General features: G+C 29.7%; 2 protein-coding genes across 7 annotated transcripts in view; both read right to left on the bottom strand.

Moving 5' to 3' along the window:
• Window positions 1-475: 475 nt before the first annotated feature.
• LOC106648270 (1-acyl-sn-glycerol-3-phosphate acyltransferase beta) lies at window positions 476-10,426 on the bottom strand. 4 transcript variants are annotated; one of them, XM_023458775.1, is made up of 6 exons: window positions 9,886-10,426; window positions 2,935-3,120; window positions 2,702-2,835; window positions 2,396-2,577; window positions 2,153-2,318; window positions 476-1,773 (listed from the first exon to the last, which is right to left on the bottom strand). In XM_023458775.1, exons 1-6 carry the CDS (start codon window positions 10,086-10,088, stop codon window positions 1,610-1,612), a joined length of 1,035 nt encoding a protein of 344 aa, XP_023314543.1. In that variant the 5' UTR covers window positions 10,089-10,426; the 3' UTR covers window positions 476-1,609. The 4 variants fall into 4 exon arrangements, with proteins under 4 accessions (XP_023314543.1, XP_023314547.1, XP_023314559.1 ...); XM_023458779.1 differs by lacking the exon at window positions 9,886-10,426 and adding an exon at window positions 7,202-7,329; XM_023458791.1 differs by lacking the exon at window positions 9,886-10,426 and adding an exon at window positions 7,034-7,177.
• Window positions 10,427-10,542: 116 nt separating this feature from the next.
• LOC106649453 (calcium uniporter protein, mitochondrial) overlaps window positions 10,543-24,688 on the bottom strand; it is a 45,037-nt gene continuing 30,891 nt past the window's right edge. For 2 of the 3 annotated variants that reach the window (XM_014366903.2, XM_014366888.2), the window contains 6 exons: window positions 16,299-16,469; window positions 16,001-16,119; window positions 15,773-15,919; window positions 15,493-15,696; window positions 15,186-15,191; window positions 10,543-14,451 (listed from right to left, as the gene is read on the bottom strand). In XM_014366903.2, the coding sequence (XP_014222389.1) occupies window positions 14,107-14,451; window positions 15,186-15,191; window positions 15,493-15,696; window positions 15,773-15,919; window positions 16,001-16,119; window positions 16,299-16,469 (992 nt within the window). In that variant the 3' untranslated portion in view covers window positions 10,543-14,106. The remainder of the gene's footprint in view (window positions 14,452-15,185; window positions 15,192-15,492; window positions 15,697-15,772; window positions 15,920-16,000; window positions 16,120-16,298; window positions 16,470-24,688) is intronic. The other variant, XM_014366896.2, reaches the window with a different exon arrangement.

Raw genomic sequence — 24,688 nt, 5'->3', positions numbered from 1 at the left:
TAGAAAATAAATTTCCTAAAATGAGTAAAACTATTATCTCGAAAAAATTTAGTAATTTGGATACCGAGAATACGTCTACAAAGAAAGATTTCAAAAAGTCATCTCTTAACAAAAACATAAAGAAACAAAAACATACAAGATTAATAACGGATTCTTCTAATACAACAAAAGCCAAATCGTCAAACGATAATGAAAATTCATCGTTTGATTATAAATTAATAAGCGACGATGATATGCAATCAACAGTAAAAAGACTTGAACAAAAATATTTAACTGCAACTGCTAAAAGTTACCCGCACGAGTATATCGATGAAGAGTCCGACAGTAACAAAAAAAGTTATCCTATGGTTAAAAAACCCCATGCTGCAAAGATGTCAACAAAATCTTCAGAAGCGCTGTCATATGAAAATAGCGAAAAATCATCTTTATCAGGAATTTTTCAGAGATGGAAAAAAAAGTATTAAAATTCAGAATTTAAACATTGACCCTCTGATTGAAAAATATCTCATTTGTGCGCTAATGTTTTCGATTGTAACGATAATAAAAAAAGTAAGAGAGAAAAATACGTTGATGGCTCAGCTGAAAAATGAAAATATTTTCAATCTTTTTTTATTCGACAATTAAAATCGTTTGAAAGTATATGTAAATGATAAATACAAAAAATTCGATACAGAGTCCTGTATCTATTATCACAGGTTTTCATTTATCTGTTCGTTAATGAAATTTTTTGATGAAAACAAGTTTATCGATTATAGCAATATTTAAACATGATAAAACGTATCGTTTTATTTTTACATTAGTACATCTGAGCAAAAATGAAATTTATTTGCTTAGCATGGAATGGCACTTTTTGGTATTTATAGGCTTCAATAATCAAACAATCACGTTGTCGGAATGAAAAGAGCAATAAGTGCATACTTACATATTATATAACAAGTTTATAAAATTCTACTTTATACTGCTTAAAAAAATTATATCTGTAACGTTTTAAACCCTAAATTATCTGTAAAACATATGATAAAACGCAGTCTCTTAATAATTAATAGTTTTTCTATTCGTTATTTTTATAAGATCGTGAGTTTTTACTTTGTGATATTCCTTGATACTTATAAAAAATGTGCGGATTATTAATACCTGACCCTAATATCACATTAAAAAGGTACATTATATACTCTACCTTAATAGTGCTTGTACTTTCTATAAATTTAATGACAGTTCTTTATCTTACAGTATCCCAAATTTCACGAACATGGAAATAGTAAGCATTTTTATGTAATACTATTTAAAAAATGCGATGAAAGTCATAAAAAAAATTTTCCGTAAATGGCACGTTAAATTAATTTCGTCAAATTCAAGAAACATCAAATAGTCGAAGTATAACAGCTATTTTAAAAGCCACAACGATGAGAAAAAATGTTAAAGTTAAATCAGTATCTAATCCTGAACAAGCACTGAGTTAGAACTACATGATATTATCTTAAAATCTTAGTCTACAAATCTATAAAATTACATGAAAAACTATTTAAATTTTACACATGAACGCGCACTGCATTTATGAATCATGTACACGACCAAGAGTACCACAGAAAATCTTATTCTTCGTATAAGATTACTGAATCTTTAAAGCCTCCATGTGAACGGATAAAGCCTCCTGTGTTGATTCTTGATAAACTTTGTTCATTTTCTCATAAGCTTCATCTATCAACTTAGGTATATCTTCTTTCGTCAAACCTTCCGTCGGTATTGGGGGTAAAATTGTGATGTAACTCGTACCTATAAAAAATTCATCGTTTTAGTGAATCATCGAAGGTAATAAAAAAACTTATAGGACAAGTCTACATATTTGAAAAGAAATGAAAATTGTTCGATCGTGTAAGAGTTCAAATTACTATTAATATCAAGCTTGACAAATCAATCAAAATTCCGTATTCGTACAATTGCCACTTAAGATATAACTGGTACGTCTATAGGCTCGTTAAAAATTTATGTCACTTGCGCCTAACAGGTGCAAAGACACAATTCTTTACGTGAACAGATGATTTGAAAACTTTAAATTACTCGTTTAAGAAATGAGTTTGTTCAATTTTTTATATATTAAGCTTCGATGCTGGATAGAAGTTTGACTAAATAATCCATGGAAAATAGAGCTTACCAGAATCGAATTTTTTCAATTTTGAATTTATAAAGTAGTATCTTGACACAACTACTGGTTGGATAGGCATTTGAGAATCGATGGCTACGTGGAATCCACCTTTTTTAAATGGCAATAGTTCTGGTCCACCATATCTTTTCCCTTCTGGATAAATGAGTACTCTTGCCTAAACATAAAAGTGCATAAAAATGTAATAATTATAAAATTAAACAATAAAATAGAATTTTTAATTTATTCTGTTACCTTTCGTTTTTTAATGATCTCGGCTGTTGAATTAACTGTTGATTGAGCCTCTTTCTTATTGTTACGGTCAATGAAAATCGTGCCCCAAAGCCAACTCGCCAGTCCAAATGTGCCAAAGTACATGACTTCTTTCTTCGATATAACTGTGCATCTTTCCATTACGGGCCATAGTTCCGCAAGCACTAAAAAATCAAATAGTCATTTTTGTAAATTTCGTAAAAATAGCACGCAACCTTAATGAATCATCGATTCACAGTGCTTATCTTGAGTTGACAAAAACAATATGATTTAAGAGCATACACTTACCACAAAGATCGAGATTGCTCTGATGATTAATGAGTACGACTGCACCAGAGTCTTTGACGATGTTCTCTTTGCCCCGAATTTTGTAGTTAATTCCGATTAATTTTCCAGTTTGACGCGCACCCCAGGCTGGTATTCTGCAACGCGAAAAACAGATGATAACGAGGCAAGTATATAATATAAAAAGTGCACGCGAGCAGTGAGAATAAAAAAGAAGGATTGGTTTTGATACTTACAGTGCGTTTCTCCAATCGCGCATTCTGAAAAACATCAGCGGAATCGGACATGTGGCCCATATCGCGCTCGATAAGACGAATATCGTGTGTTTGGCATGATACCGGGCGGCTTCACTGATTGTGCAGATTACCACCGAGAGCAGAAACAGGGCGACACCTATGCTGCTGCAGGATATGCCTATCATGCTGTAAAAGGCAAAAAATGTGATTAGTTGGTACAAATGACAGAAAAAAAATTATGCAACTATGAAAAGTATAGTTGTTTCTGCAATCGGCACTCGTTTGATTAAATTTAATGACATTCTGTGCTTGCGTTTTCGGAGTTTCAATAGAAGTATTGCATAGCATAAAAGTTTCCAAAAATTTCACTAATAATGATTCCTGGGCTCAAACTTATACAAAGCTTCTTTATACAAAGTTAACAATGAGCTCAAGTAGTAATAATTTATTCGCGCACAAAGAGTAGTTTGTCTTTGAGGAAGAATTGTGAAACATATTTATCGTTCGACATACAAAACTACTGTAAATCAAATATTATATTGCATCAATCATTATATGCGAGCGAGCATCACATCCGCTTGCATCGCATCATCTTCATTATAAAAATGTTTGATCGCATGATTTCTCTGATTTTGAAAATATTCTCTCTATATTTTACATAATATATTCTATGTTATGCGGTGAATAAACCACAGCTGTAGTTGGAGATCAATTTAATGAAGTAATTGGTATATATAAGTTTGTTGAATCTACATTAGAATAAGGCATGTAACCTCGTTCTCAGATCGATCGCTTCACAAGTGAGCAGTGTCGGTGTCCCTTTTTACAACATAAAGACGAGCGCATTTTAATACACTGACAACATGAATTAACACAGATTCATACGATTATGGCTCTTAAGTACAGCTTTTCTTATTGCTTCGATTTTTCGCTTAAAATGAACGTGTTTTATCTATTGTTTTACTTATCCTTTTAAGCTTGGATAAATTATAATGAATCTGTGCATGACAATGACCCTATTGTTTGTTTGACGAAGCATATGTTTGCATAATATTAAACAATAAGAAGTGACGTTAGAATATAAACGTAATAAAGTTATTATTCACATTTTTTTAAATCTCACGATAATGTAAAAGTTTTAAAAGATATTGTATTTGAATTAATACAATTATCATAGTAATTACTCACAATTGATTAAGATAAATTATGTAATATTTATATAAATTGCATTGAAAAAGTGCAGTTATAAATTATGCTCATAATTTTTTTTTGTAACTCCTCAGATATTTAAAAATTCGCAAAGTTTTATAGTTAATTTTTTATAAATTTTAATGTAAAAAAGTTTATTAGCACTGCTTAAATATACTCTGTATATGTAAATGATAATTTAGTATGATTAATGAATGATGATAAAATGGAAAGTTTGAAATTACTCGTAGTACATTACTGATGCACAAACATTATCTTGGCTGCCAATTATTATCGATACGTAAGAAATTATATCATCATAAAAATATGTATGTTCTAATTATAACCGAATGGCCCGACCAAGCTACGATGTACCCTGTAATCTACATTTAAAATTGCCAACGCAATCGGTGCTCGTTTTAAACCATTAACGCGCAAAAGTGCAATTTTGTGCATGAATTTTCCATTGTAAAAAAATTATAGATAAAGTAAAAATATTTTTTTTGAAAATCTATATCCAGAGGTTTTCGGGTATGCTCTTTCAGAATCCAGTGTTACTTTTGCGATAAATAAATATTATCATTGTTTATTTTGCAATTAAAAAAAAACGTGATTTTTTTACTTAAAATTTTTTTTCAAAGTCGATTTTCTACATTAAATTTTGCAAAATCCGACCATTTCCCGGCCTGCTGAAAAAATCCAAAATGTTCCAAAAAAATTATGAGCAAATAAACTCCTATTCTTTGAACAAATTTGAACACTTTTTATTGTATGATTTTTTTTTTTATAAAGTCAATAAATTCCGAGTAAAAAATGAGGGAATTTTTATATCGCTGCTCGGTATAAATTCGCATTTTCAGAAATATAGGGGCTAGATAGAAATCGCGGTAGCGCATTTTTTGAAGGTTTTGAGAAAAAGTGCACGATTGCTGGTGTTATGGGAATCCTCCGAAGGCAGGGCAAGGTAGAAAATCGACTTTGAAAAAAAATGTTGAGTAAAAAAATCACGTTTTTTTTTTTAATTGCAAAATTAACGATAATAATGTTTATTTATCGTAAAAATAACACCGGATTCCGAAAGAGCATACCCAAAAACCCCTGGGTATGGATTTTCAAGAAAATATTTTAACTTTATAATCTTTTTGCAATGCAAAATTCATGCACAAAATTGCACTTTTGCGCGTTAATGGGTTAATGTTCAAATTTCGGTTAAAAATGAGGATATCTGCAGTTGGACTTTCTCTTGCGAATGTCCGTAGTTTTGCAAGCAAAACTCACGCATGCATTCACTCACCGTAAAGTGATAATCCACGGATCGTAGTGTTAACTATTTGTATTCTTGTAACGTAAGGTGAAAGTGAGAGGTCTTTCTTAGTGACCACTTTCGCACGTGTATACAGACTACTTTTTTTTCTTAAACTGTTTTCCCCGAGAGGCAATAAAGTTTTACGCTTAGCTAACTAAATACAAAAACCCGGGAAGATGCTATAAGTTTAATTATTTAGCAACTGCAATAAAACTTATTCACTTTATAGACTCTAATTTTACAGAAACACGGTGGATTATTATATATTTACTAATACGTTGTAAGGAAAGTTGTATTGTACGAGTAGAACCGTATTGACAAAGTCACATGTGTACACCAATCATGCAGCGCGTCATTACATTTTTTCGGAGCTAATTGGCATATTGTGACATAAATTATTTACATGAGTCATTCTACGATAATTATTGTGATCTTTAAACATAAAACACATCGTCATCGTTTAAAACCACGATGCTAATGGATTTTATACTTATAATTTAGTCTACGAGTGACAATCAATAGACTCAACATAAGCAGTGTACTTTCGAAATATACGAAATAATTTTTTTGAAGATTAATGTTCATACGATTTATATTTATTCAACAAAATGGCCAAGGTTACTGGCAGGATCTAATAAATAGCTAATGAATACTTTGCCACCCTGACAACATTGCCAAAAATATTGTATATCTAATTTGATAAGAAGAAGAAAGACACAAGTGTGACCGTTATAGTATATTATATAAATAAACCGAAAGAAACTAAAACAAAACGTGTCATCGTGAGTAGCAGTTATTTTAAAACAGTCGATAAACGATGATTTTTTAGCAGATATAACATTGTGCGTCTGAGTTTTGAGATCTATGATCATTTTTGATTGATAACACTTGAAATCATGTGACATTGTGTTGTGGTTGCACTCGATAACTTTAAAAAGCATACAAAAGACCGTTACGAAAAGCATTAAAATCAGTAAACAATTGATCATGCCATTTATATTTATATATAAAAAAGGAAGCCAATTCAAAACATATGCGATGACTAATTGAAAATACTTGATCGTGCCATTGCAAACTTAAAGTTCGATTTATATACGTTCAGACTCAAAATAGAGCATTATATCATTTGAAATTTATGGAAATTTTTCATTAGCACGATTAAAAATGTCTCGTACAATAAATCATAAGCAAAATAAATTTAAACTGTGATTTTTTATGAAGCCCATTAATTTCAATCAATAATTTTATTAATCTCTCGAAATTTCTCGAAATTATCCATAGATAAAACCGGATTTCTAGAAGGAAAAAACATCGCACAGTGACTTAGGTTGTCTTAATCGATGACATAAATGACACTGTTATTCAACCTTAAAATTTTGATTAGTATTTTCAAACTCGCTCTCCGATCGTGACACAAACGAATGATACGATATCAATGAAAGTACAATCATGTTTTTTTCCTTAATCAAAACTAAATTATGTAACAGAAAAAATGTGGACCTTTTTTGTACCACAATATGCATCGCGCAAAACTCAAAATTGATCAATTTCATTGAATTTGCGACAATGATTATTAAATAATTGATTTAAATAATACGCAATAACCATTTTGCTTGATGAAAGCTAAGGCCACGGTTAAAACATTATTCACTGAAAATCACAGCAATATTTGATAAAAAAAAACAAAGTAAAAACGGTAAGAACGGTGCGATAAAAATTGCTATTATTAAATCTTCAAAACACAAGATAACTTGTTAGCGTGAATCAACTCACTTGTCAACGATAGAAAATAAATCTCGAAAAACAAAGTAAAACAAACACCAGTTAATTCACTATATATTAGCGGACAGATCGACGTAGTGTCGCGGGCAACGGTCGCGTCAAGACTGAACTTAATGTACTCACTCTCTACCATTCCGCAGCGTTATATACAGCAAATGCGGCAATCACCTCAGCTCGTCTACTTCACATATATCTTGACCACTCATGTGAATATATATATACATAAATATACTGTAACACGACACACGCACTCACGCTGATTATTGCTTACGAATCTTACATCTTGGACCAAATACCAGTGTATTTATAGAGATAATAGTCAAGGCAAAATCTTCGCTCATGTACGAAAAAAATGAGGACCGGATTTTTTTCCAAAATTCTCTTCAAATAGTACCAAAGGAACTGTAGTTTGCCAGGGGAAGATGGTCGATAATTATTTTAAATCAATGTACTAGATAATTTGGGCTATTTTAAAGAGAAAATGTTATTTCGTAATTTTCTATACAATTCATATTTATTTAGTTGTAAAGGATTTTCAATGAAGTAACGCACATTTTCTATTTTTAATCTTATACAACAACGCGAAAACTATATTTTAATGATGACATTAGCTAACTATTAGAAACCTTCGAAAAAATAACAGTACTTGATAGAGGAATATTTCAAGATAAATAAAATATGCTTGGAACATTGAAAATATTTTTTTTCATGTTTCTATACAGGATTAAAAATGATAAAAATCGCATTTTTTTCATTTTCAATCGCTAATAAGTTAATGAATATACATTTTAGGGAAAATTACCAAGAAACTTCTTCACTTTAACTAGCCCAAATTTTCTCTACACAACTAAATAATTCCAAACCTTTTGTAGTCTTATTGGCTAAATTGTTTCTATTTGTCGATTCAAATAATTACCCGCCATTTTTCCATCTACATTAATGTAGACTATGTAATGTAATAATAAATGTAATTACATTTCTCTTATCAATATAGACGCACATGAAGATGGAGCATCTATATTGAATATTTGAATTCAAAATTTTTACAAGATGAGCATTTTTATAACTAGAATATTTTTATCATTAAAATTATCGAGTTTTGTGCTCGTCATGCATTATCGCCATTAATATGGTTTAACGAAAATTTTGCCTTGTCATACATAGCTAGCATTAAATATGTCTCTAAAATAGACGTTTGTGTAATACATGGAGTACATTAACCATTTGCGATTATTAAAAAAAAAAAAAAATTAAGAGCAACTATTGAGAAATTTTTTTTTAAATATGGCTGAGTCATATTTTTTCACTTTTTTTGGGAACTCAAAAATCATAAATTGAAACCTTTTACCAAACGAAATACAAACTTTTATTCATGCTATATGGTATTAAAAATAAATAATTTACAAGATTTATAATAATAAAAATAACCTTCATAATAATACTTAATTCTCAAAAGCTTAATTTTTTAATGAATACTGATAAAAACTATAATTTGATATTTTTTTATGTAAAAAGTTCTATTTTATCATTAAAGTTATAAACTTTGAATGAATTTACTGTTTTCATTTTAAAATCAAATACTTTATACAAATTATGTTAGTTAATGTTCATTTTCCTCTCCATCATCTAATGTTTTGACTTTGAAAGATTTGATTGTTTTATTAGACTGCAAGTTTGCAAATTTTAGTCCTGATGTTACTTTGGATCTAGATGACAATTTTACTTTTTTAGAAGTACTTTCTTTGATATTTTGATCTTTACTTAATTCATCTTCTTTGTTACTTAATTTTTGTTTTATAAGACTCATAAAATCAATAGTTTCTTTACGACTTTTAGGCTCAATAGTTGGTTTCTCTGATATTTTTTTTTCTTTCCCTTTTTGGATTCTGTATTTTCTTTTGGGGGATAACTTTAACTCTTGGGAAGAAATATTCTTGTTGCTATCTATGTCAGAGATTTGTGACATTAAATTATCACTTTGAGAAAATGTTGCATTGGAATCTTTCTCTGAATCGCTTTCTTTGACATTTTTTACAATGAATTCTGTACTTCTTGGAACAGCCATTGCTAAGATATTTTCATCTGAAGTATCCATGCAAATTGTTTCTTTATTGACTATTTTACCTCCATTGGTAAAAACAGAAATACCCTTACGTCTCCACATTTTAGATGTACTAGGAATCGCTTGCTTACATCTACCTTCAAATGAAAATTCTTCAAGATTAACATTTTCAATTTCACCTTTTAAGTATGCAAGATATTTTTTCAAAGCTGTATAAAAATGTAGCTTATCTTGCATTCTTGGAAAATTAGCGCATCTAGCACTGCTAGAGGGAACAACCCAAAGTGCAGTTTTACCAACTTTGGATGGTTGTAAACCAAAGCGAAAAGAAGACTTATCATATTTTTCAGCAAATTCTTCGTAAATACATTTACCGTTAAATATAGCAATCTTTGGTTCATATTGTCTAAGTTTACTTTGAACGATCAAAGCACCTTTTCTAATTTCAGCTTTACTTAAATCAGCTGATGATCTAGTTGCTCTAGCAACTATATTTGTCAAACCAATATTATATTGCAAAAGCATATCATCATTTTCATGAGTTATGGGTTGCGGAATCAATTCAGAAGCATATAATAGTTTATAAAAATGGTTTCCAGGTCCAGCGTAATACCTGCCAGTGTGGGCTGCCATCAGACTAGGATTGATACCAACAAAAACCAAATCCAAATTGGGCTTCAGAATATCTTTGAGTGTATTTTTGGCCACTTCTTCTTCAGTCAAGCCATCAAATCTTCCATTTTTTCTTGGTGGTTTTAATTCCTCCATTTCCACTGATGGATATCTCTTTTTCAATCTTTGTAGAGCAAGTGCCATAATTATTCCAGGTTTTTGAACTGACAGTATCTTAGTATTAAATCAATAAAAAGCTGTTAATTGTTTCAGTTTTAAGTTACTTTTGAAATATTTAAAAAAATTAACACAGTATTTTCACTTTCAAGAATGTTTATAACCTCATTAAATAAGGTCACATGGAAAAATGAAAATCGATCAATCATGAAGATAGAAATGGCGAGATTGCGCAATGCGCACATGCAATTTATTTGCAGAAGACGAGGTTCGAGGATTCCAGAATCCAGTGACAATAAGAAAAATTCACAACTGATATAAGTAATAGGTAGAAATAGAATCGGGACGCGAGAACTGAGGCATACTGCCATAGGTATGTAACGTAGAGTAAACTGAGAAACTTGGAAAATCGGATTCCTTGATCCGCGTTTTCAAATTATTCTCAGAAGTTGGCGAAAATAAAAATTAGTTTTGAATAAATACTGCATTTATTTAAAATTATTTACATGCATTACATTTATAATAACATTTCGAACATCATTGTTGTACCAAATTAATTTAAAAGTACAATTGTAAATTCAAATCGACGAAAAAAATTTAAATTTAATAAGCTGAAATTCTCTCAATACAAAGTTTTTTGTTTAAACTTTACATCATACAAAAGTACCATTGATTTACGTATTTTGAATTTCTGTGATTATTATAAAGGTTCAATTATTACTTTAAGCATTTCACACTTAAGTAAAATTCATGGTCATTTCTTGGTTCACCTAAAGCAATCAGTTGCTAAAAAATCAGTAATTGTATTTGTAAAATGCATAAAATACATAGTACAATACCGAACTAATTTTTAATTAAAATTAAATTTTTTTTACTTTCAGCAAAGTAAATGAAAAAACTTATACAATTTTTAAAAAGAATTAAGAGCTTAAGAGCAGAGCATATCCTTTATGAAGGAAATTTGAGGTAGAATAAAAAATTTTAATTTAAAAATATGATAAAATAGACAATTGAGAATGGTTATGTGAAGCAAAGTTAGTTATAATTGTGAAAGAAAAATTTCCTAAATTCAAGATTGGCACTTGATTTATAAGTTTGATTGTTGAGAATTTCTTTATAAAATTTATTACTTAACAAATCAATTATTCAATTTGTAATTAAGTATATTGAGTAGTCTAAATTGAAGGGTTTAGTAGTTCATATAATTTTAGCAGTAAAGTCGAATGAATATAGTTTAAAATTAGTAAAATTTTTTACCTTATATTAAATAGTGAGATTTTTTAGTTTTATATAACTAGAAGTTTTAGTGAAATTAATCATTATTTTTAATATTGACAGTGCAGAAATTGTACTTTAATTGTTAACACTTTTTAAGTTAAAAGAATTATTAATTCTAATAATTTAAATTATCTAAGGTTTATGTTTGAATATTTTTTTTTTTACTATGAACAATTTAATAACCCACTCAGTGGACGGATGAAGCTTCAGTGAATTTCTAATTTAACCTATGTAATGAGGAAAAAATTGAAAATTAATTTAAAAAGGTTTTATAATTTGTACAAGCTTTTATAGTTTACTAAACATTTTCTAAGGCTTTTATAGTTGGTTTTTAGGCTTTGTGATTACTTATCATATTATTTAATAAAGTTATTATTGATTGTTTTCAAAGAATTAAAAAATTCTAGGAAAAGTTTTTTATCTAATGCGTGCAAAAGCGTTGTAAAATTACTTATTGTAAACTAGATCTAAGAAAGCTACAATTTTAAATTGCAGCATACTAATTCAAAAATTGTACTTTCAGTAAATTATCTAAGGAAGCCTCTTTGCATACTTCAAATGTTTAGTATTTTCAACTGTAACAAGATAATTTTCATTAAAAAATGTTTTATATTTTGGAAGCAGTAATACATATGAGCTTTTAGTGTTTGTTTAAGCTCATGACATTAGATTACAATTTGTAAGAATAAATTATTCATTATATTTACTAATCTTAGGTAGACAAATTGTGCTATTTTTTATAGATTTTATGCACCTTAAAATCAAAAATTGAGATTATTGTTTAAATCTTAAAATTAGGGTAATAACACAAAAAAAATTGTCTTTGAGACTGAACTGAAATATGTAAAATGGAATCAACTTTCACTTTATCAATCATTTTTCAATAATAATTAAATTAAATTAAATTATTAAATTTAAATCTTTAATAATTCTTAACAATAGAGAGAAAGTAGAGATTCTGATGAAATTTTTCTGTAAAATTTAAATTCCAATAAATTTTTTTTTCTCTAGTAAATTAAATTTTATCACGTTGCTGAAAAATTGTACAATATGGTTTTTCCTGTATTATCAGAAGAAGTTGTTTTAAATATATTGAGAAAATTCGTGATTCAGACAATTTTTTCACCATTAATTAGGCCAGAAGGTCGCATTTGAATTAATAAGTAATTCTTTTTATGATCTGCTGTAATTATTTAATATATCGATTCAGTTCAAGAGAGAAATGGTCAGAAACAATTAAACATACTTTTTGTAAATTGATTAAAAAGTAGAAACTGATGAAAATGTCAAATATCTTATGATATATAATATTTTGATAAGTTCATATACATGCACATTTTTCTATTATTTGAATTATCCACTTCACGACTTTATGTCTTAGATATTCATTATTTTCATAGAAGACAGGTTCAGTTTATGACAAGAAAAATTGTATTTAATTTTATAAGCACCATTATCATTGAATATAAGCTTCAAAGACTCTAATATTTTTCATGTACATACATTCCATGTACATACAAAATTTCATCTCACTGAAATGCTGCACTGAACTTAAATGGTTGAAACTGATTATTAGATAAATATATTTTATTACTTTGCTCAAACAGTATGTAAGTGCAGCTGTCATTGAGATACAAAAAGACACACTTATAACTATTTTACTTATGTTAGAAAAACTAAATTAATAATAAAAACTTGCTTTTAAACTTAATTCGGGTTTCTTTGCAATTATTTTCTATGCCGCTTTAGTATTTTCTTGCATTAAAGATTTTTTATAATTAATGTAATGCACTAATTAGTTTCAAACTTATATTTAATTAGTAATAAAGTTAATATAGCACACAAAAAAATGTCAAGATACATAGTTGACGAAAACGATATTATAATTAATCATATTTACTGTATTATACAAAATTATTAGATTGCTGGTTTCAAATTATTAACTCAATTTTTTCAACTTTAAATGAAATATCAATATTCATTATACACAACATTTTACAAGAGTATTTTAATGTAGCAATGACAAATAAATAGAGATGTTATTTATAAATCTATGTCTAATTAATAGATATTGTATACATTCTCTCCCCAATCTTGCAATGAGACAACATTATACAATATTTTGGTTCAAATAATTAATATCTTTGCTACAAGTATTGTATAGATTAATTTTTTATAAAATTAAAATTAGTGAGATTATACATTCAGACACATACAGTATTCAAGGATTCAATGCTACCTAATTAAGTAGTGATTTAATATTTTCCAACTTCAACATAAATTATTAGCAAATCAACAACTAACCAGTATAACAACTAATCAGTTTAGGTATAAACTGCAGTATTAAAATTTCAGTTGAGGAACTGTCCTTGTATTTTATATATATAATTATATATTTTCCTTGCTAATCTTTCTATAGCACATCTTTAAGTACACTGTACTTGCTCGGTAATTTCAATTTCAATAGTAAAATGTTGTACTTTTTCATCAAATCTGTTTTAACAACTGAGCTTAGAAGATTTATAAAAACGTCTTACTTTACCAAATATTACTAACAAATTGAACATTTCAATACATATTGTCACAGTTACATGAATGAATCAAGAAAAATCGTCTAATACAGAAAATTATACATATGATACAGTTAAGCCCAATTGAATATTCATCAATAAAACAGAATACTAATTTTCAAACATTTAATACTACGAATAATAATTTTAATAAAAATGATAATAATAATAAGTTAAATTTCAACGTCAAAATATTTTTAATTAATCACAGCCGAAGGTGGTTTTTTACTATTACTATCGACTTTATCTTTTTGCGATACTCGCTCGGGTGAAGGACTTGTGCTCTTAGAACGTGACGACGAGGAACTGCTACTACTGCTGCTACTGCTTGAACGACATTGCTCGAGCCGTTCACGACGTTTTTGTTCGACAAGACATTGATGAATATGTAGTGGGCCACGAATAATTTTTAACATTGTTTCGAGCTCGTAAGCTTCATCTTTGAGCCTGTTGTAGTGTTCGAGATCGAAGCCCAGTTTCTTTGCTTTTTTGTGAAATCCAATCAGGTGCTCCCGTCGAAACACTTCCGGCAGGAAATATTCCTAAAGGTTTGAAAAAAATTTTTATTACAAGTTAAAAAATTAGTTTTCGTAAGGAAGATAAAAAATATAAGTACTTTGTTGTACTATATTTGATGCTAAATTATAGTGGTGTACTTTTGTGCGTGAGTTTTTATCATACGCTGAAGACTTGAGTGTAAAAAAGGTGTTATATTACATCGCGAAAAATTAATTAGTTTATAATTTCGTCCTTACTTATATAAATTGTACAAGATGTAAATATATCGAAAAATTGTAAAATGTCGAGGATCTTCGAACAAGGACTCACAATCTTTTAATGAATTTTTATATTAAAGAAAAGCCGAATTATTAGAAAAAAGTTAAACAACAGTAATAAATATTGTTTAAAGGTGTTAATATGCTTGTCCACATAAGGCAGGTGCGAGTGTATTTGTTTCACAAATATTATATATCTGAATTAAAATAGGAATCGTTGAGTTTCAAACAATTTTTTTTATAAATCTAAAGATGCAACACATTCAAATAAATGAAAAATAACTAATCTACTCACAATTCACACTTTAAGCTAAATATTTTCATTATTGAAATAAATTTAATCATTAATTAAATAAAATTATAAAGCTACTAAAAAATAAAATGCTAATGCTTTTGTTAGATTTTTATTTGACGATTATATGAATATTACGTTGAATGCAGAGACTGCATTGTCACAAAAGACTCATGAAAAGCAAGTTGCTTGAATGTTCATTTCTTACCTGTTCCTTTAATAATAAATTTTTTCATTGCCGCGTAATAAAAACCAAAAGAATTATTTTTTTATGGTTGAAATTCAATCCTTATTACAATAATAGATGAACTAGCTAGTATGTGCATTACTACTATATTCTATAGAACACCCGCACCTTCTTAAATAATTTTTATTTCCCAACAATATGAATGGTAAATTTCGATAAATGGTCCAAGTTTAATATAATTTGTAAAAAAATAGTTTATATGTATTTCAATGATGATTTTTTTTTCCAATTTTTATTTTAATGTTTTTTTTTAAATTCAAGCTCATACCTGTCTCGTTAATAGAAAATAAATATAACAGCCCATGGCTGTTGCGTAGGTAACAAAGTACGTGACTGGTTCCATAATATCCCATGAGTATTCCCACCAAGTAAGCCGAGCTAGAGCACCAAATTGTATTGACATAAGTACCAGGCAACCCCATGAGGCCCACTGAGATCTTCGAGCAGCAGATACTTCCAAATCAAGACGTAACTAAAATGTCATACAAAATCAAAGTAGAATGAAATTTATTTATTCTTTTACATGGTTCTTCTAAAAATGTTCATACCTGCTCTAGTGGTTCAAGCTCGGCTTTTACTTCTTCTAGTTGTAGCATGACATCGCGTTCCATTTCAGCTTGATGTTCTCGAGCATTGAAAGCTTCATAAAGTTGACAAACCATTGCTCGCAAATCTTGCATTTGACGTAAATTCTCCTGAAATAATAGAAATATTTAAAAAAAATATTCTAGAGGAAATCAAAACGAAAAGTCAAATGTGTGCAGTTGATTATTTACCTTAGGTGCTTCTACATGCGGGGGAGGCGATACTAGGTACAGTTTATCATTTATCAATAGATTAAAATCGTCCAATAGAAGCGTCTCTATTCTGTTAGTACCACTTAATCTTACTCCGTCTATAGAAAATCAAATCGAAAATAAGCTGTTTCGTTGCAATTATAAAATTATTTACTCTAATTACATTACAAATAATTTTATATTCAAATTTTAAATTTCGCATGATTGTTAAAGCAATTCAATATGCGGTTCATTAATTAACAACATGATCAGACTTAATAAGAAAAATGATGCGTACCAAGGCTCGTTACACTGATTTGCATTACAGCAGGATCCTCTTGTTGAATCATATTGAGAAAATCACTGACTGTTTGTGTAATTGGTCGTAGCGTAAACTGACACTTTTCCAGTCTCGATGGCAGTGGCATAGTAATTCTCGGCAGCCCTCTAACGTATTCCACTGTGACATCTGTAAAAATAAAATAAAAAACATCTGTATACGAAGAATAATTTTATCATGAATAATGATAAGTATTTAATTTTGCTAATGAAATTAATAAACATTTTATTTTGTTAGGAGATAATATACTGTACATTACTAATATTTTATGTGTCTTTACTTCATAATCAACAGCTAACTTGGAAAAAGTTCACGATGATGGGGACAGAAATTTAGGTTCACGGTGAACGCGATTATCTAGCACTTTTTGTTGTCGGGGCGCTTGGACTATGTTCCAGTAAAATCTTACATAAACGAGCCTATTTTCTTTACACGTTCGAATAATATTGTAAAAACTTTGTTATTAAAAAAAAAATTAATCTAATCGTTTTATCATAAAGGTAACAAATACTCATTTTTTGATATCTGTTATAGTTTCTTAGTTATTATGGTTTTAACAATTGAAATGTTAATAACTAATTCCCTATAGATATTTGTAAGCAGCAGCAAAGATAAAAAAAATATTTCTTATAAGTTATCCCTCGTAAAAAAATAACAATAGAGAAATTATCGACATCGCAATTTACCGTCACACGTAAAGTCAAATCCTTGTTACAGTGAGAAATGATTCCGTTCAAAATATTAGTATGTACTTCGTGTGTTCACTGTGTCATAAATACTCGTTCATTTGAAGAGTATAAGATGTGTTCACACTGTAGAGATCTATCATTCAGTCCAAATTTTTTTCAGTGTATATAATAAGTATATGTTGTTAAACCTTTGGTAATAGTTAACATCATCCTAACTATGCGTAAAAATACCTTCTCACAAACGAACTTATCAACTAAAATGTTTTATTATAAGCTAACGTAATAGGATTCATTTGAAATTTTCAGCCATGATCAATTATTTTGTCGATGGAAAAACATTTTTAAGAACATTTTTATAATTATTGCATGTAAGTTATGCAACGTATGAAATCAAATGCATTATGAATAATATCTGTCCAAAATCTTTTACTTTAGATTAGCCGACCTCCGCTAGATGGCCAAGACGCTAGAAAATACAATGTGCAATCAGAATGACCCCAAAAACGTACTTAATGTCAGGTAACCGGCCCTTCAATTATGTTTTGTGCAAACGAATAGTTTGTTCCTACGTTGATTTTATCGGGGAAGGGTCATAGCCGCAAGGATATGACCCACACATTAAAAATACAAAATTAAATTTTATTTTCAGACTAACAATCCATATGAGTGACAGACTGACCAATAACCTTCGGTGTACAAATATACAACCCTACTTAAAATTTCAGTGACAGTCAAGATCGCCCGATGCAAATTCAAGTTAATGAACGCTTATTTTAAATAGTTTTAATAAATAACTATTTTTTTAATCGAAGTATTTTTATTTATATACATGTATTTAATTGAAATAATAAAAATAAAAATTGTTCGAAAAATTTGAATTTTCAGAATCAACAGTATTTAAATGAAATATTGCAAAAAATACAATTAAATCAATATTTATAATAATAAAAATAAAAAATCGTGCAAACTATCGCGTAACCCCGTTATATTCTAGTAAATTCTATTATGTATATAGTTATAAGCATGTATTAGTACAGAAATATAAGAAGCAAAACGCGTATCAGAGTGTGCAGGAAAGAAGCAGGTCGGAACACTATATGACTGATTTTCAGCGCGCTCTATCAGCATAGGATCAAGAGGATGAAAAAAAAGATCCTGGAGAAAGAAAAACGCGATAATTGCTTCCATCGATCGTTAATTGGCCATATCAACACAGTAGAAATAATTGAACGTCAAAAATTTCGTTTTAGAATTTTATTTACATCATCAATCTTTACGTATTAAACATTAATGACAAAAATTGGCGTTTTAAATAATTTTTTTCTTTTGTCAAGAACGTGTAGAAGTTTTTGAATAAAGGAGGTATATAATTTTTGATTCACATAAATTTAACAAAATTGCTACATAAGAACACTTAAATTCTTAAAATGAGTCAAAATTTACTGAATTTTTATATTAGCCGTTCAAATTTAACTTTTTAAATTGAAAGTGCGTGTTGATTAAAAAAATTCACACTGATTAGATTTAATGATTTCAGATATTATTTTAATCATAGTTTAATGATCATTAATTTTTCATATCTAGCATTTCTTTTCAATTATTTTTTGAATAATCATTTTCGAGTCACTTATTTAATTGTTAGACAAAATCAAACGTCTCGAAGACAAAGATTATTTTCAAAATCAAAAAGCTTAAAATTGACACATTTAGAAAATGCCAATTACATCAACACACTTATTTTATCTTTTTTACTAAGCTGTGAAATCTTTATTGGAAAGGCTCCTACTGCGATTAGCGCGGTCAACAAGCGCGAGCGTCCGGTGAAATTTACTTATGGCGTTTGAAATATGAAGAATTACTGTGTTAAGCATCTCAAAGAAAAAACAAAAGAATACATCGGTACTTCTGTTAAGTCGTATATCAACATTGACATGTAATGGTATGTATTTTAAAAGCAGATTAATATAATAGAAAAAAATTGATAACGAAATTTCATTAAAAAATCTGCTCTTGAAATAAAAAATACTTGGAATCATTTTTCGTTCATCAAAAAATTGTATTGAACAATGCTTACTATGAGTAAACATTTTTCATCTCGTTTTTTTTGCAATAATTTTTGCATGAAATTTTTTACAGGCGCTTACATTGATTTTTATAAAATTTTGCTTTAAAATAGAAAATCTAGAGAAATTAAAAAAAAAAGTAATTTATAACTTTGATGATTTAAAATTGGAAAATTTTACCTAGTAGAACCAACCTTTTTTTATAATTTCGAAGTTATTGGTTTTCTAAAAATCAATGCTAAACTACGAATCAACTTTTTATGTAAAAAATATAAAAATGAACATTCGATTAGTGACATTTCGTCATTTGAAAAAATTTTTGTCTGCTCAAGTTCGTATCATTTAGGAAACTATTCAATCGCAATATTCTATTCATGAAAAAAATTGTCATGAAATTAAAATTTTCCTTTAAATCATCGGAAATATAATTCTCTTGGTGCATAATTGCAGTGATGTATTCTCGAGATGAACTGCTGCCGAACGTAATATTGTCCGGAACTATATTCAATGCGAAATCCGCTATTAAAGACGTTGTTCAAAAGGCCTTTATCGCAGCTATATATAATACAGATACTCTTTCTCTCGATTAATATACCCCAGTTGCTGAAATGGATGAGAGAAAGAAAAAAAGTATACAATCGTGTGTAGAGGTGGCAGAATTTTCTCCCGCACTTGCTCTTGTTTTCCAGCACTGCAACGGTAATTCAAGTAGGCGTCATGAGCGTGCGTGCGATGGGTCTTACAGTCTATCGTAGAGACTCGCTCGTGATATGTATAATATATATGTGAAAAATTTCCTGGTGACCTTGACTTTTGTGCAATGACTTAACAGGTTATTAAGTGCAATTGTGATATCAAAAACGTTCAAATGTCAAAAAGAGTGAGAGTTATTGTTATGGGCGATGTGGCACCTATATAAGAAAAATCGTTGACTTTTTGGAGCTCGACCAAAATTGTATGAAAATAGGGGGAACTCTGAATCATATGATCTTCATACTTTTTTGTATTTTTTCATAAAATACTTTTTATTTTCTATTGCAGTTATTTGTCTAAAACATATTGAATATAAATTGAAATAATGGGCGGAGTTCAAAGTGGGACTCATAACATTGGTGAGGCCTTATGGGTTCAAGAGCGTCAGAAACAAAAATTTCGGCAAGTAAAACTTGAATTTCATTTCGTGTTTTATAAGAAATGTTCTTCGTTCAATATAAAATGAAAGTACTACAATATAATAATTAGATACTTTGAGATACAAATGGATGCTGAAGGATAATGATCAAGTTCATTAATTATAGTCCAAACCCTCAAATGAAAGCTCTCTATATTTATAAATTATTAATGCGCAACCGAATGCATGACACCTAATAATAAATATTAAAGCACATTATATCATGTATAATTAAGAACCTTTTTCCTCGGTCTAGACAAGTAGTACACAAAATTAATTTATTTTTTAAATTGCATTCAACCACTATGCCTAGATTTAAAAATAAAAATGTTCAAAATGATTATTTTAGAAATTAAAAATGCGTAGAAATTGAAATGCTTGAAGCCGTATTTATCGTTTTTCCTTTATATTAAGAAATCCGATTCGTATCCTATTCTTTTACTAAGAAAATGAATTGATATGATTTGTAAAAGAAAAGTTTGAACTTTAAGGAACGCAGCGCGAGGACATAAGGAACTATATGGAAAGTTTTCTTGTGTTGAGTTTGCATATAAGATGAGAAAGTCGAAATGAACAAATTACCAAAGGTTTTAACTTCCTATAGCAAGTATCAAAACTTATTTTTAAAAAAAGTTGTTGTCTCGTATTTGAAATAAACGTTATTCCTTATTAATAAAAGTGTATCTCGTCAGTTCTAAAGACTGCTCAAACTAGTTGCGATTGCTCTTTTCACAAGGTTTGCAGCAGATAGATTTACCAGATTTTAATAATCGCTTAATTTTGTGTTAAATATTTTCGAGTAAGTTCAATGTACAGTCATTAATGTTCACCAATTATCCATTTTCACTTGGCAAATAATTGAGACGCTTGTAAATACATTAATTCTTTCGCTCCTACTGATTCTACGATTAGAGCACGCACGAAATGTTTCGTGATGATTGTTCATCGTCGTGCCAAATTGCCTATTCTGGAGTCGGTAATTTAGTTTTTCTTCAGAGAAATTTAACTTGCCTGTCAGTCTAAGCTTTTCGATCGTACGGATTCGTAATTAATTTTTTCTGCAACTAGTTATCGAGTAAAAAAGAAAAAAAATGAAATAATTTTCACCTCATCGACTTCGTGGACTTAATGCTTCGATAATTTTTTTCTCTTATTGACTTTTTTCTCGATAAAAAAGTGGGCACACAACAGTTTCATTTCCATAATTCACAGAGATTGCGCTTTAATCCTAATGAATCGTATACTTTTCAATAATTAATTATACTTAACACTGCTTTTAATATTAATAATTTCAATCAATTATGATATACGGAAACTTAATTTAATACAGCGAACAAGTGCCTAAAGTCTTGTAACTGAGAGTTTCAAATGCTGAAAATTGATATACCCTGGACAAATTTGCCTTCTAAAAAGCACAACTCAAACAATGCGCCACTTGGAAACATCGATAACTATGCTATCTCCTTCTATTCCCTTGTTGTTTACCCATCCGATACTCAGGCAAACAGATTTCATTCGGAGAAGAAAATAATAATGAGCTGCACTGCACGCGTTACGGCGAGAGTAAAAAAGAGATGGGAGAAAAACTGGCGTTGTAATTGGTGCGCAGATGTGTAAGCGCGTATTCGTGTCTATGTATACATGTATTATGTACAGAAAAAGCCATATCAACGCTTATTAGCGCTTATATAGTCGTGGTCTAATTATTGCCACGCGTATTATACTTATTCGATCCAAAGCATCGCGTGCTAAGAGACGATAGCCTTTTGATTTGGTGCGCGTAGTAAAGCGGACCAAGACTACACAAGAATTTGTTTTATGGTGTATCAACCTACTTTTAAATAGGCTCTTTAATCTCGAATGATTTATTAAAATATGCCGAAACTGAGAATAATTTGAAATTGAACAGCATAATTTGAGTGCAATGTTTATCACAGAAAATAAATGTATACAACACGCAAATGGAAGCTAAATTTTGCCTTTGTGCGAGTTTTGTAGCTTCTGGAGAAGTAAGATTTAATAAACGATGAACTGGTCTCAAAAAATAATTACTGCGAATACTTCTGTAGGGAGAGAAGAGTTGTGCACGTCTGAATTTCGAAAATTCCCTCCATAACTTTTTTCACTAAGCCAGCATGTCTGCCTACGAAATCAAGTACAGGTGATATGCACAGTGCTCGGGAAGAGCAAATAATAATATGCACCTTTTAAAAAGGTTACAACAGAACACGGTTTTACGGAAATAGTAAATGCTAATTACGTGTCTAATTTTCATACGCTTTCATTAATTCAGTTTTTTCCACATTATTAAAAAGTGAAAGTTATCGTAAATTCTTAAAAACAATCGATTTTACAAGTGAAAATCATTATTATTGTTTTTTACTTTAACAGCTTAAAAACATTCACGCAATTTCATTTGTTTTCAAAGGTAATCAAATTTGAATACATACTGCTTTATTGTAAAATTAAGTTCTAATTTATAATAATAATAATCATCTAATAGTACATCAAGTTCAAGTGAAAAATTTTTTAATTCGAGTTTTATCTGATTTATTGAATTTCCAATTTCGAACGTAAGGATCTGGGTCAGCTTCATAAGTTAAACCTTTTCTCTCCACTCTTTACTGGTGTGAGCTATATTTTTGTTGTTGTTGTTGATATTTTGATGATCTTAGTTGACTTATGCAGAAAATTTCCAATAACGAACACCCATATAATACATGCCTTTTACATTATTACTATCCACATAATTGAATGTACATTATTGTATATAAACATTTTGAACTTATCAATACGATACATTTAGAGTTTCCAAATAGTTCCATTTATGATGCAAACGATTGGTTCCTTAGTACATAAAGTACTTGAAGATTTTTCGGGAAACATTTAATTCCATTTCGTAGCACAATATCCGATCAAACGTAAAATAATTACGCGATAATGCATGTAAGCATTTTAAGTGCTTAACTTTGCGTTGCACAGGTTGCATTTGTTAGGCGTAAAAATGATTCTATTTATGATACTCTACTCTACTTATATAAATAATAAAAACCTGACCATGAAGCTCATTTATCGATGTATTTTATCGCATTATCTAATGATAATTAAATCAAAAGTAAAAAACTAAGAGCTTTTTAAATGTTAAGATTTTGAAATATCATTAGCCGACTGTGCAGGTGTTTTTCCAAAAGGCCAATAAATTTTATTAAGTTATGATACTGATTAAGAAAAGCATACATACATATTCATTAGACGCGATCAAATGCACTTTAAATGTTCCAATTAATTGATCAGACTGGCCATATTAACCGACTAATAACGCACATACATTATTAATTATTGTAAAGTTCTTATTTTATTTTCGTAGACTCTGAAATGATGTCGGGATAAATAAATTATTGACAATTATTCTCATGAAATTTAAATTATTGATTTATTGAATTATTTAAATTGTTCAATATAGCGACAAAAATAAAGAGGATAAAAAAAACATAAAGAGAGAGAGTTTTCTTGGGCGGTGTCTGTTTAACAGCGACCTGCAACAAACAAGCAAAGAGCAACGCACACGCGTGTCGATTAATAAATCGCTCGACTTGTGGGGGAGAAGACTCGACTCGCGATAGCAAAACACACACGCAATTTAGAATTACCGAGCGCTATAAATGACTCGCAATTTCCCGACGCACTGGCACAGCACCATCCAACACACGTTGGGTCGGACGGCTCCAGGGTGGACTTAGGCCTGCCTCGTCTCGTCGTGGAATTTGCGGGTACTTACTGTGGAGCCGAAGTAGCTCGTGAGCTCTGGTCCATCTATACTTATTGGATGCTGGACTTAAACTGACTCGCACGCGAGTCTTATCTCACGTGCGAGTCGGCGTCCTTACGCGGCGCGCAGCACTGATTTATCTTCGCGCACATTGTTTTCAAAATAAAAACAATGTGCTTCGCGTCGCGAGGTGCGCAGATTTTTAATTTCGGGGTTCAGCGCGAAATTATGATCGTCGCATTATCAAAATCCAACTTCGTTCTCTACGATTCAATATCGCTGTAGAAAGAACCTCACTAGATTAACCAAGCGTTAGATTTACCACAGACAACGATGTATTGTAAAAATATGTAAAATCAAGCAGTCATTGAGCAGAATAATGTGTATGATTTTACTGTCCTTTCCCTGTACCCCTCGAAAATTTGAGTCAATTCTCCATAGATCATGAGCACATGTATGGGTAAAGTACGAATGTGTATGTATGAGCTACCGGACATCCGTTGGCTGATTATTAGCAACTACCTTTTCTATGTACTATTTTTATAGTCGCTACGTTTTGTTGTTGCTATATAAATAAATAAGCAAAAGTAGCCATATTTATGTTTTTTCTTCTTCGTATTTTACACTGCCAGTTAGTGGAGCATCCATTGTTTTTA

Source organism: Trichogramma pretiosum, unplaced genomic scaffold (assembly GCF_000599845.2).
Source record: "Trichogramma pretiosum strain Unisexual culture from Peru unplaced genomic scaffold, Tpre_2.0 scaffold100, whole genome shotgun sequence".
NCBI classification, from domain to species: domain Eukaryota; kingdom Metazoa; phylum Arthropoda; class Insecta; order Hymenoptera; family Trichogrammatidae; genus Trichogramma; species Trichogramma pretiosum.
Note: the sequence above shows the minus strand (reverse complement) of the source record. Positions and strands in the feature narration are given on the sequence as shown.

What these genes read in the sequence shown, in the direction of transcription:
- LOC106648270 (XM_023458775.1), bottom strand. Translation starts at nt 10,088, where the DNA reads ATGGCACTTGCTCTACAAAGATTGAAAAAGAGATATCCATCAGTGGAA. An exon ending in ATGGCAGCCCACACTGGCAG is followed by an intron (nt 3,121 to 9,885) that starts GTATTACGCTGG and finishes TGCCTTTTACAG; the next exon opens with CATGATAGGCATATCCTGCA. An exon ending in GAGCAATCTCGATCTTTGTG is followed by an intron (nt 2,578 to 2,701) that starts GTAAGTGTATGC and finishes TTGATTTTTTAG; the next exon opens with TGCTTGCGGAACTATGGCCC.